At 40.6% G+C, this 14,171-nt stretch overlaps 1 protein-coding gene across 2 annotated transcripts in view; it reads right to left on the bottom strand.

Annotated features, from left to right (window-relative positions):
• atad2b (ATPase family AAA domain containing 2B) overlaps positions 1 to 14,171 on the bottom strand; it is an 80,165-nt gene that overhangs the window by 17,784 nt on the left and 48,210 nt on the right. For both annotated transcript variants that reach the window (XM_028604952.1, XM_028604953.1), the window contains exons 25-26: positions 2,929 to 3,690; positions 711 to 841 (exon numbers count right to left, since the gene is read on the bottom strand). In XM_028604952.1, the coding sequence (XP_028460753.1) occupies positions 711 to 841; positions 2,929 to 3,690 (893 nt within the window). The remainder of the gene's footprint in view (positions 1 to 710; positions 842 to 2,928; positions 3,691 to 14,171) is intronic.

The following is a 14,171-nucleotide window of genomic DNA, read 5'->3' as shown; positions in this document are numbered from 1 at the left end:
TACTGCCTCTCCGATGTTTAATCAGTATCTGCAATTGATGTCAAACTCCGACAAGTAGAGCATTTGCTCCGTCCGCACCATGCGCATGTGTGTGCGTGTGTTGGAGCTCCGCTCTCTGTCAACATGCAGAGAGACAGATAAACTTGCGCTTATGCGCTCTCGGGTACCAAAATTTGGCAGTTTGATTTTATGTGAACCAATACTCGGTAATACCGACGTGATTCGGTCGGTACCGGTAAAAGTACAGGGTTCGGTACCCAAACCTTGCGACATAACATTAGAAAAAGGGTTTTAAGTGCCTCCACTTTGAAATACTGATTTTCTTACAATGCCACAATATAATGTTTTATGGATGACTTTTAAATAACTGAGGGCACATTGTACTTTACAATTTTTTCTTATATCCACGTGTCCTAGTATGAAAGGCACAGATGTTACAAATGATGGTAACATGGCTCCTTCTATTCAAGTGTCCCTGTGAGCCAAACTGTGTGATAGTAAACCAACATAAAATGTTCCCCTGACACTGAAGCAGCTTAAAGTAATTCATCCTTCATTAACTTTATTATTTACACCTACGCTTTCTTTAGTTTCCATACTGTATTACATTACAAACCATGACCACAAAACCACAATAGCTTCAGACCGAGAATATCATGTACCGATACACCACTAACAGGCACAATAACTGATTTCTAAAAAATAGTTACCGAAAGTCGCTGGTGGTCAACCACTAAGGGAGGATGGGGAGGGACTGGTTGTGGCTCTTCCTCTGTCCATTCAGCAGATCCCTTCAGCTGCTCTGACAGGCTCACCTTGCATGTCTTGGCTGTGGAACCCCCTATGCACAGACAAATGGATTATTGATGGAAGAAGGATTAACAAAGGAGGGTTATAAAGAATGAATACAGTGTGATAGCAATCAAAAACAACCCACAATGAACGGATGAACTAAATTTGAGAACTCCTTTGGTGTTGGTCATGAACCACCGAATAGAACAAACTGGATTTCAAGGAAAATAAATTCCAACTAGCATGGCTACAAGACCAATGTCATACTACAGTACGTGAAGAAAATCTATTTTAAGCTACTTGCAGCTACTGAGGGCACTGTATCTCCCATCTGGCCTCTTTCCTGTCCATTTATAACAATGCTCAAGAAACGCTTTGATGGAAACAAAAGGCCTGGCTCAGCTTGTAATGAGAGTGCGGGCGGAGTAGCCGAGTTGTCCGTTTTGAGGAGCCACAGTTTGTTGTGTTCTGTTGGCTGATCGTGCCATCCTCTGATGGCTTCTCCATATTCTACGAGCGTCATTACCTCAGCTTTCCAGCTGGCCTCTTCTCGTCACAGCAAAACTACAGGCCCGTTATCAAACACATCAACGTAATGGCTTATCTCGGACTCAAATACTACATACCATAAAAAGGGCATAATGGCTCATGGCGAAGGAGGTTTGTTTTTGGCAAAGCCAGCCATTGTTGGGAATCTTTTATTGACAAAAAAAGCATTTCATGTACAAAAGGTACACATAATTCCAAGCCCCTGGAGTTACTGCATTGAAATACACGTTTAGCCAGGGGATAGCATTTTTATATTGTGCATGACTTATGTTGCATTATTCATGTCCTCTCTAAACCGAGTGCAAATCAGAGGAGCTGGGTGATAATCAAGAAAGTAATTTATTGTCATAATTAAGTGGTGTACAAAGCACTCACTGGATGTGTAAAAATTAACAGATTGTGTTAACTTGCTTACTTGCATATATGCTATGAAGATCAACTTAGCAAGTTAAATAATTACATCAAAAAAGTCGCAGAGAACTTGCACTTTCTCTTCTCAATCAAAAAAACACCTTGAGGTGCAGTTCAAACTCAGTCAGAGCATAAACTCTGTGTTTCCTCTGATTTTGTAGTGGCGGCCCACCATGGCAATATTTCTGCCACCACGGTATCAGAAATACGGCTGTACAAAAAAAATGTAGTCGCGGTTGCCTTTTAAATGATCCTGCCGACATAATGCACTGCCGCTCACGTTGCAATTTAACAACAAGTATTTTATTACATTTATATAGCGCTATCATAGACACTCAAAGCGCATTTGGGGGGAGGGGGGGTGGGGACTGCTCTCTAACACCACTAATGTGTAGCACCCACCTGGGTGATGCACGGCAGCCATACAACGCCTTACACACATCAGCTAGTTAAGAAGGGGGAGGGGAACATATTTTTAGTGGTGGGGGAAACCGGAGAACCCGGAGAAAACCCACGCAGACACGGGGAGAACATGCAAACTCCACACAGAAAGGCCTGGATTTGAACCCAGAACCTTCTTGCTGTGAGGCCACAGCACCAACCACTGGGCCACCGTGCTGCCCAAGTACAACAAGTAGAACTATTCAGAGGTTATTGGGCCCGTCCAGTTTAACTCCACATACTGTTGTGTTGATGTAGTTTATTGTCAAGATGTTTGCTTTCTTCCGAGACGACTATTAAACGAACAACTCCACCAAAACGTCACCGTGTTGGGTCCGTTCTACGTGTAGACCTGTTGTAGATGTTAAGTTTCTCAAAAAAATAGTTTCAATCACAACTAAAAATATGCCTCATTGTCTGTGAATATAGGTGAATAAATATATTTGTGTTGCAGCAAAGTGTCAGTTCCATTTCATACGTAAAACATTATTGCTCGGACAGACCTGCCCCCACTGCTAAAAAAAATCTTAACTATTAAAAATACAAAAACAAAGAAAACATCTAGCTGATTGTCCAAATATTTATCTGATTGTCCAAATATTTTTCCAAGTGTCAGATGGGCTCTGGAAGTTTACCTGTGACCCAAAACTTACTTGATATAGAGTGAGAGAAAAAAAAGCTCTATGATCTAATTGTGCTATTCAAGATGGATTAAAGAAAACTCTAGCTTTGTACCTTCTGTATCTTGATCTTCCTCGACATTTTCTGTTACTGCCCTGCCATCCTGGGGAGGGGGCTCCTGAGTTGGATTGCTCTCATTTTTGTCTTTGTGCTCTTCCTGTTCTGGTTCATTAGAGCCTTCAGCCGGGCTCTGAGGAGTCCTTTTCTCAGCCTCATTGCTGCTTTTGAGGCTCTGCGAGTCCAGGCTGTCCATTGACGCATTTCCATTCACACAGTCCGCTTGTGATACTAGGAGACCCTCTGTGTGCTTCGGCTGGACCTCAGCATCTAAAGACTCGGACATTTCAATCAAAGGCTTGAAGTCAGCCTGCCTGGCCTGGCCATCCCCGTCAGCCATGGGCTGAGTACTGCCATCAAGCCAAAACAGCTCATTGTATTTCTCTGTGTTCTCGGGCTCTGGCTCTTTGGCTGTGGGCTCCTCCTCCTTAGGTGTTGGCTCTTCTTGGGCTTTACTGGCATCTGGAGGTTCAGCTGGAGCTGCAACAGGGGGCTCGTTAGAGCTCTCCTCCTCTGTGGAGGGGACGTGGGGGTGGTGGCCATTGGGCTGGGGACCCATGGTGTCACAAGATGATGATTCCTCATCCTGTGTCACACATGAGTCACTGGGCCCTGCAGCTTCCACCTCTGCCCCCTCCTCGTCCTCCTCCTCGTCCTCCTCCTCCTCCTCTTCTTCCATTTCCTTCCTGTAGACCTTCTTCTTACGGATGATGCCCCGCCCCCAAGATGGTCGCCGGCGAATCTTCCGCTTTATGTGATCTTTGACAAAAAAAAAAAAAGGAGAGAAAGAGATCAACTTTATTAATTCAAATCAAGCACAAAACACTCACCAAGGACACAAAACTACAAAAATGACTGTTTTTTCAGGCAGGTGTCTCCCATCAACAACATTTACCACACTCTTTAAAAAAGACAAAAAGTAGATCCAATTCATGGCAAATGCCCATAACACAACTTGAGTATACGATTAGACACGTGCATATCTGTGCAAACATTTCTCTGGCTCAAGAGGCTGTTCTAGGGCTCAAGGGTTAAGCATATACGAGGATGAAACATGGCACTGCAAAGAACAAACAACTTTCTAATGACATGTTAAACACTGTGGAGTAGAAAAACCCATATGCATTTCCTCATGTGGTATCAAATCATAGCCTGCAATTTGACTGCATTTAAATCTGGACATTTGGTCTTCCTCTAAGAGTAACAGGCAGGGTGACAATGATTGCAAGAGAGGGAGGAAGGCAGAGACAGCAGCCCTGCTACATCATGGATGTTGGACACTAATGACAACAGATGGTGCTTTGGGTTTTAAGAGGAAGAGGAAAACAGAAGCCTACTCTCAGAGTGCAGTGAGTGTCACAGCAAGCAAGCAAGAATGCTTAATGCAGTGAAACTTCAAAAAGGCATCTGCCTTCATTTACTACTTTTCCCAAGCAGACCGAGATACAGACCACGGCAACCAAGTCAGAGAGAGGAGCAGACATAGAACAAGAGTGAGAAAGAGCAAACACATAGGGACCCCCACAAGTCAGTTTTCTAGGAACGTAAGCATTTGAACCTGACAATGAGTGGCATTGCCATGACCTGCCAGTGACCACACCCTAACCCCAAAGAAACCCTTTGGGGTCTTGGCACCAAAAAGCCTTTACAGTTTGAAATCAGCTGTTGAGTTACAGCAGACAGATTTTGACCTAAATCTGCAAAAGTGGAATCTTGTGCATAATCAATGACGTGTCAGCATGGTTCTCAAAAGGACTTAATAGACAGGACTGCACTATATTATTCAACAGAGATCACGCTGCACAGTATAACTACATATACATATGTGCTTTGAGCAAAGTGTTTGCCATACTACTGCAGAAGGTCTCTCCGATGTTTAATCAGTATCTGCAATACAATCCCCACAAGATGTGACTAGGCAAACTCTGACAAGAAATCATGATATGCCGGCTTGTTGTCTGTCATATCTCCTCTCTCAGTGCTTTTAACCAGGGCTCATCTTTCCACTCTAAAGATGTGATTATGCACACTGTGCGTACATCAGAGGATGGTAGAAAATGAAACCTTATGTTAAGTACTTGTTCACAATAGGAAGGGAACATCAAGGGGGGAAAAAAATAAAAATAAAACACCAACTGAAAGTTATAATATTGTCTCCTTAAAAAACACTACAAAAATGGGATAATTAGTCAATAAGTGTGTTTTTCTCATCTAATCAGAATGTTTATGTATGCATCAACCACCACGGCATATTCCTTCTAAGTACTTACTTGGAAATAAACCTTTTTCGGATTCTCCGCAGACAGCTGCAGACTTGTGTCGGTTGCCCATATGCGCAAGCGGTTCCAGAAAAGTGGCTGCATCCGTCTACGACAATGCCCCACACACCCTGGCTGCGTGACCGGCGCAAGTCCACAGCTGTCCATGGATGTGGACAGTATATGTACAGCCTTACTGGGACTCCGTTGCCTCCCTATGTCACAGCACTGAAACTGCAGACCATACCCATCACACTGAATGATCTCATTGATATTCAAGCTTGAAACATAAAATCCATTTTAGCAGTCCAAACAATATTTTTAGCTCACTGGCTTTAAAACCGACGACTGCCGGAGTGCCTTGAAGGCCGAATGGTAAAAGTGCACGGCACATAACAACTGTCCAATAAAAGCAGAAATGCCTGAAAGATAAACTTCATTCAAAAATTAAATAAAAAATAAAAAGAAAAGTAGAGGATGCAGATTTTACTGGTTAATGAGCTGAACTAAATAACCAACCTAGGATCCTGGCATTTTATGCATCTACTCCAATATCATTTGTAGGTCTTCCTTTATTAAATGTGAGAGATTTTTAACCTAACAACCAATCTTAATGAACTTCAAAAACTACCGTGCTACTTTTTATTTTTATTAAATCAGATCTCACAAAAAATAAAATCTGTCCAGTCAAAACTACGTGTCTTTCATGGACATGTATGTAACATTTTTTCAGTGGCATTGGTCCCAGATGCTGTTGTTTACTAACCTACTTACCTCCTTTATGTGTGTGTGTGTGTGTGTGTGTGTGTGTGTGTGTTTTCTATGGTGATGAACAACATTTTCCTTGCCTCCAGGAAATGCTTGCACTGTAATTCTCCTTTATGAATTCATATTTAGGACACTGGGCAAGCACAAGGTCATACTCATGCTGGGAAATATATTGCAACACTGGACCAAAGGAAACAAAGAGAAAAAAAGTGAATACACAAATGTGCTTTTTGTGTGTTCACATGTGTAATAACCATTTGGGATTTGTGCGCAGCCACAGCAGAGTCCAATTGATTTGAGATTCACATTAGTCACAGGATGAGTGCTATAGATCTCAGCTTAGACTAGAAGTAGAAGTAAAGGAAGGCTTACAACATGACTTTCAAATTTGAGTGAGAAAAAATGATGTGAGATATGAGCAAGTTATTTTGGCAATATATACATGCAATGGAATTAAGGTAAAAGTTGGTTGGTAAATGGGGGATGGATTAAAACTATTATTGACACTAATGTTTAATATTTGTCTCGGTCTTGCAAAACAGACAGGCTGCGTAGGTCCTTTGTCCCTAGGGCCATTAAGCTCTTCAATGCTACACAGAAGGGGAGGAGTGTGATTGACTTAAGTGTTTAAGTCTGCTCTGCACACTGCCCTTTGTACCATGCCTTCATCTGGGTGCCTTTATACATACACATAAAGTACCCTGGACTGGACCGATTGGCACTGTTTGACTCCCTTACTGGCTATATTAGCCATCTGCCCATTTTTCTAGCTTGCCTGTATGGTCAATACACCACGCTGTCTTTTTGTGGTGTATTAATAACTTTTCTTCAAGTCTTTACTAGTGTTTATGTATAGTTAAGTAATTATTTTTCTATTTTTTGATATATTGTATTGCCTGTTGTACTTGAACAGATATAGAATTTGAAAGAAAATCTTGCACTAGGATACCATTGCACCTTTTTAGAAAAATTTTCCACACCGCTCCTCCAAACTTTACAGTAAGGGCACACTATTGATATCTTCCTTTGTATTTTTGTAGTATGTGTGCGTGGATGTCATATGTCTGTGTGCCTATGTGTACGTATGTTGTGTATAAACTATTGGACACCTTAATTTCCTTCGGGATGAATAAAGTATCTCTCTCTCTATCTATCTCTATCTATCATTGCTGTTTAGCAGTTAAAACAATTACTTGAAATTGTATAATTGTATGTCTCATTAAATGATAAGAAAATTAATAGATTAGAAGTAAAAAATTAAAGAAAAAAAACTAAATTAACAAGTGGAGAAACAACATCCATGCAGGTGTACTGCAGGCTACTAAGAAGCAATTATCAGCCCATCAAGCTCTGTGATGCCCAGTATATAAAATGTTGAGGAGGCCCTGGTCACAGACTAATTAAACACTTATGGTAGAATTGCTGATCTGCTGCCCTCCGAAGTCACTGTAACTAGGGTTTGTGCGTGCTCATGCACACATACAAAGAAAGCATGCATATGCAGTTACTCGCATGCAGACCCACTGTGTGCATGGTCACAGGCACAGCCCAGCATCAAACTGTTTTTTTGGCCATTCTGGTTCATTGGCATCGACTGGAGTTGGGGCCTCAATCTTGTACCATTAATGAAGTATTGATCCGCCCTGCTCTAATCACCTGCTACTGGGGAGGAGCTTAAAGTTGGGAGTTGTGTCGCAATCTTGAAACAAACAAACTCACTCACCTTTTTTACTATTTTACACAAACTGGGAAGCTTTCTTTATAAAAAAAATAAAAAATGTGCAGTAGTTATAAAGAACTGAAATTATTGTCTATCAGCAAGTCAACTGCAGATTGTATAGTTGAAGCAAAACAGTCTTTAAATTGTTTCTTGCCAAACAAAAACGAGTTGCTGACAGAAAACTAAGTACCATCAGAATTCACATTGTTTTACAAAATATTGTTTTATCACCCTACTGACCCAACTTAGTAGCCATGTTTGCAATAGTGATTTAGTTAGGACATCAAAGTGTTGATATAAGAATGTCATCACTTTCTATAAATCTGCCAGTGCTTACCAGCATCAGGCACAGACTTCCAAAAAAGGGTTTGCATCTGTTTCACACACACACACTTGTCTTTGAAAGAAATGAAAACACAAATTAAGACAGAAATAAAAAGGTTTGTGAACTAGGGCTGCACGATATAAGGAAAATATGCGCTATCGTTGTTGAACATTGCGATAACGATTACTTATAAACTAATATTAAAATGTACTCCGTTCTACATTTCTGCTGCTTTCAGTATTCTTCTAAAATACAACAACTAGTGATGTGGAATTTAAAACAAATGAAAGGAAATAATTTCCAACATTATTTTTATTTAATTGAACATTGAATATAAAAGGCACCACTTAAAAAAGAACCGTTACATTTTAAAGTGCTTTTCTGCTGATATTTTCTTTCAACTATCCTAACTTTTGCAGCAGTTGATACCACGATGTCGATAAAAAAAAAAAAAGCAATATACTGTGCAGCCCTATTGTGAACAACGCAGAGTGCAACTGTATTCCATGTAAAGAATCTACATTATGATACTGCTTTGGTGTTGCTGTTCTTAGCATAAGCAATAACAGCTTATTCTTTAAAACTATATTTCTCCAACTCTATCCCTCCCTGGGGATTTCAGCCATTTTTTCTATCTGAATCATTCCACTGAGCTGTAATTAACACAGCACAAAAGCTGTATCCCCTGCCGTGACTGCTGAACAAATTCCAATTCAATCGGTTACGCAAAGCTTTTCTTCAAAGACCCAAACAAACAGGCGGAATAGCCCTGCCTAATTTCCAATACTATTACTGGGCTGCTAACATCCGCTCTCTAGTGTTTTTGGGGCATTTTCAACTTGACGACTCAGCCCCAGTCTGGGTAACAATGGAGTCAAGGGCTGTTAGCCCACTGTCTCTATCTTCTGCTATTCCCAACAGTAACCCTGTGGTTAGGCATTCCCTTCGAATCTGGACCCATTTTAGGGGGAATTTTGGACTGCAGACTTTTTCACTTTTCAGCCCAATTGCAGCTAATCATTTGTTCGTTCCCTCGACGGTGGACGGTGCATTTAAGATCTGGCATAAAAAAGGCTTAGTCTGCATTGGCAATTTATTTATTAATGATCTATTTGCTAGCTTTTCTCAAATGACGAACAACTTTGGTATCATAAAGACAGATTTTTTCAGATTTTTACAAATTAGGCATTATGTTCAGAATTTAATTCCCCAATTCCCTAATAAACCCCCACCTAATCCTGTCGATATGTTTCTTTCTTTTAACCCCACATTAAAAGGCACAATTTCGGTCTTCTATAACCTCATTTCGAAGTTGCATAGTCCCTCATTAACAGCTATAAGAAACATGTGGGAACAGGATCTAGGCTCTGCCTTCTCAGATCACATTTGGGATTCTGTCCTGGATCGGATACACTCTACCTCCATGTGCGCCCGTCATGCTCTTGTGTAATTTATAGTTCATCGCCTCCACATATGTAAAACCAAACTAGCTTGTATGTTTCCTGCCGTCGACCCGACCTGTGATAGCTGCAAGAGCGCACCTGCGTCACTCTTTCACATGTTCTGGATGTGTCCTACCCTTACTGATTTCTGGACTTCAGTTTTTCAAACAATTTCCAAGGTACTTCAACATCAGATTGAGCCGAACCCTTTTACTGCCATTTTTGGTATTGCTCCCAATTTGGGTCTGCCTAAGGGGAAGCTGAAGGTATTGGCCTTCTCCTCCTTACTGGCTCGTAGGTGTATCTTACTCAAGTGGAAAGACCCTGCTCCTCCTTCCCACTCACACTGGATTAGAGACATTATGTCCTGTATGAATTTAGAGAAAATACGTTGCACTACACAGGGATCTGAGGATAAATTTTACAGAACATGGCGCCCCTTCTTGACATTTTTTGAGAAGCCAACTACAACAATTTCAGAGTAGCTATTCCCTTCCCCGGCCTTTTTTTTCATTATTATTTTAAGGTTTTATTTATATATATATATATATATATATATATATATATATATATATATATATATATATATATATATATATATATATATATATATATATATATATATATATATATATATATATATATATATATATATATATATATATATATATATATATATATATATATATATATATATATGTATATATATATATATATATATATATATATATATTTTATTTTTGTCATTCTGTACCTTCTTAACCTTTATGTTTTATTTATTATAATTTAGTTTGTTCATAAGTGGTGGGTGGGGCATGGGGGGGTATGTTCTGGTTAAAAAGGGGAAAAATATGCACATCCCACTGTACAGTAATTGCTTTTTGCAATTTTATCATCCAATAAAAAAAACCTTGAAAGAAAGAAATTCCAATTCAATGGTTCCTAATCACTTCAACTAAATGAATAATTTAAAATTTTGTCTTTAGAAATATGTACAGAAAAAAAACAAAGAAAAAAAAAGAATAACCACTCTGGGAAATGTTAAAAATAAAAAGGTGGAAAGAAGTACACCTTTAAATGGTTATATAACGTAAATGAGCATATTTCATGTTTTTTATGTTATGTGATTGCTTCATTGAGCTAGCCCACATATATATTCTACATATAAAATTGTAAGCATGGGTGGAGATAAAAAGAAGACATCAGCCCAGCATCAAGCCTAGCTGAATTTCAAATGACTTTTTTCAGCTGAGGGGTAAAAGTCTGTTAATCAGTTTCGGCAGTTTGCCTTTGGTAAGAATCAATGCAACCAAAATGCAACTGAGCAGCAGCACGTACCATATTTGCTTTGGGAGTTACAGAGTAAGACCGAATGGGTGAAAAGCAAACCGGCGACAACATGGGAAACACTGGAGGAGACAGAGAGAGCCAGAAAGGCTGCCACGGTGACACAGGGCCTCAGGGTTAGGGATGCACCGATTGGGAAATTCTGGGCCGATACCGATACCGATGTTTAACATAACAACATGGCCGATGGCCGATGCCGATGTTTTTTCTTTTTGTTATTTATTCCTTCTTTTGTGCCACGGAAACATACAAGTCTTTCGGCTCTTGATCACACTATCTTAGAATGAGCACAAATTCAATCAGACCAATTTATGAAACAAAAACAAATTTTAATGTCACTTTCTGGTTGACATTAGTTATAACCTTATTTATGACAAGTTTTTTTCTGAAAAATAACATTCAAAAACCTTTGACTGCTAACTAATCAATGAAAAGATTGTTTCAGTACATTGCCCAACATAATTATTTGAGTGGTTTTAGCCTGATAAACAAAAACTTACTCAATGAGATTATTTTCATGGCCCAATAAAAAATAATTTTTCTGATAAATAAAAAAAAAAAAATACATCAAGTGTAAATGCAAAAACAAGTGAAATAAATAAATATTAAAATAAATAATGTTATTAAAATAAATAAATTATGATATTCATAAATACAAACATAAATAGGGCTATCTTTCACGCAGGTGGTTATTTCTCCAATAAGAGAGTGCGCTCTCACCTCTTGTTGGGATACAGAGGTACTTGTCCTCTCTGCTCCATTTTCTTCCAGAATCTCCTCAAACACATCATGCAGGGAGGGCCCTGCTCTGTCGGATCGTTGCCTCTTGCGCTCTGTCTGATGTCGCGCTCTCCATCGCAAGGCGTCCCATCCTCTGCACCGGCAGCAGGCAACAGGTGTGCCTCAAGTATTTCTCGAGCGCGTTGTTTAACATCCTCATCAAAGTAACGATCCTTGTATCTGGGATCCAAATAGGTGGCAATGCAGAACATGGGATCGTACTGGATTTGATCGAAGCGTCTATTTACAGCCTCTAATAATGAGGTCTTTGTTGTTTTAACGCCGTGGTCTGTGTCAGCCTGCTTACTCAGAAGACGTCTCAGGGCTGTCACAGAGGGGATGACATCTGCAGCTGATGCTTCTGATGAGCTAACTTCTCTCGTCAATTGTTCAAATGGGGAGAGGAGTGTTATAAAGTTTTCAATTAATTGCCACTGGTGCGCACTGAGAGTGGCCGGGAGGTCGTAGTCTGCGGCATATGTAGCAAGTGCGCGCTTTTGTTCCAGCAAGCTCTCCATCATATAAAATGTACTATTCCAGCGAGTGGAAACATCTTGCTGTAGCCTTTTTGGTTTCATTCCCAACTGGATCTGCACAGCCTGGAGACGTGAATAGGCGAGGGGTGAGTGTTTAAAGTGGCCGACGATTTTTCGGCAAATAGCCACAACATCCGTGAGGCTGCGCTGGCTAAAAACACCGTCATGAATTGCCAGTTGCAGTGTGTGCGCCATGCAGCCAAAACTAGCCAGACCACTGTCCATCATAGCTTTCGTCATATTCCTAGCATTATCTCTCACGACAGCATGCACTTTGGTTTTGTCGATTTTCCACGTCTGGAACATGTTCTCAAATGCCACCGAGATGGCAGATGCTGAGTGGGTACCTGCGAACTCCTGGGAGTGCAACACTGCCTTCACCAGGTTGAAGTCCTTATCAATCCACTGTGCCGTGAGGCTAAGCATGCTCACAGGGCTTACATCTGAACTCCATATATCTGTGGTGAAACTGATTGCAGCGATGTCGCAAGCCAGTAGCTCATGAATGTGCGTGGCCACAATGTTGTGGATTTCGGGGAGACAGACCTCGGCAAAGTGACGCCGGCTCGGCAGCGTGTAGCGAGGCTCCATAAACTTCATCAGACTCCGAAAACCCACGTCCTCCACTACAGAGAAAGGCTGGTCATCTAAAGCGATGAACTCCATCACCTTGTTTGTTATTTGTTTCGCTTTGGCGCTGTCTGGAGGCAGCTGTTTGGCTTTCTCAAACGCCGTGTCAATTGAAGTCTGAGTCTTACCGGGGGTTTGCGCTTTCTTGGCGGCTTCATTTTTCCGTTTTTGGTCAGCTTGCAGGTAATCGCCGTACACCGCCTCGTGCCTGCTTCTCAAATGTCCAATGAGATTTGTTGTGTTAAATGACTTTCTAACAGCCCCCCCTCTTGAAATGTCAATGGAACACGTATTGCAAACTGCAAAACGCTGATCTTTCTCTGAAACTGTAAAATATTGCCACACGACCGCCATCTTCTTTGTTTAATCTAAGTTACTGAGGAGAGTGCTGGTGGTGCCCTCTTCCGTCTGGGTATCTTCCCCGCCCAAATAAAAAGGGGAAAAAAGTTTCTCCTGAGCACAGCGTTCATGAGACATATAATTATCGGCGAATGTCATTTTTATTTCCCGATGGCCGATGGCAGTTAACGAGGCAAATATTGCCCGTTACCGATGTTCAGCCGATGCATCGGTGCATCCCTACTCAGGGTCTCTAGGTCATGGAAGGAAGACTGCGGTTTGTCACCTGATGAGACACTTCACACTGACACTTGAATGAAGGAAATGTCTAGATCAATAAATGATCCCATCCTTGCTTCGTGAAATGAAAGAGATCAGTCACTTCCCTCAATTGCTGTTTTGCTCCCTTCCCATGTCCCTCCTTCAACTCGCCCTCTCTCCTTTTCTTTCACATGAAGGCCCAGACGACCACACCACCCTGCTGCTTTCAAGGTTAAATAGTTTGACATTTTGGGAATTACATGTGTGCCTTTTCTTGACTCCAATGAGAAGAGCAATACCACTTTAACATCTGTACGCTAAACATGAAGCTAGAGCCACTAAACGGTTTGTTTAGCTTAGCATAAAGAAGCACAGCTAGCCTGGCTCTGTCCAAACGTAACAAAAACTGCCCACCAGCCCCTCGAAAGCTCACTAACAAGTTATCTACCCTTTAAAGATAGCAGGCATTGACCATATAGGAAATTATATAAGGGGTGGAGACCGATTTTTAAATTTTTTTTATTTAACTCCTACAAAGAGAATCATTTTGGATTTATACTTTAAAAGCTATGCAATATCCTGGTTTAAATAATTAACTTGACTTCTTGCCTTTTCTATGAGTTTCTTGAATGGCTTATTCTTGTTAAGCATCAGCATCCTGTAAACGACACGTGCCATTTTTGCCTTTATGTTGGGTTTGATTATTACTGATTGATTTATTGCTGAATATGGTCTAAAACCAGATGAATCGTTGCATACAGTTACACAAATCTTGTTTTTAGCACATATTTTTGACTGGAGCCATTTCACACAGCTCTGTGAGTTGTCAGACTA

Source organism: Perca flavescens, chromosome 18 (assembly GCF_004354835.1).
Source record: "Perca flavescens isolate YP-PL-M2 chromosome 18, PFLA_1.0, whole genome shotgun sequence".
Lineage (NCBI taxonomy): Eukaryota > Metazoa > Chordata > Actinopteri > Perciformes > Percidae > Perca > Perca flavescens.
The sequence above is the reverse complement of the archived record's forward strand: the minus strand, read 5'-3'. Positions and strand labels throughout refer to the sequence as shown.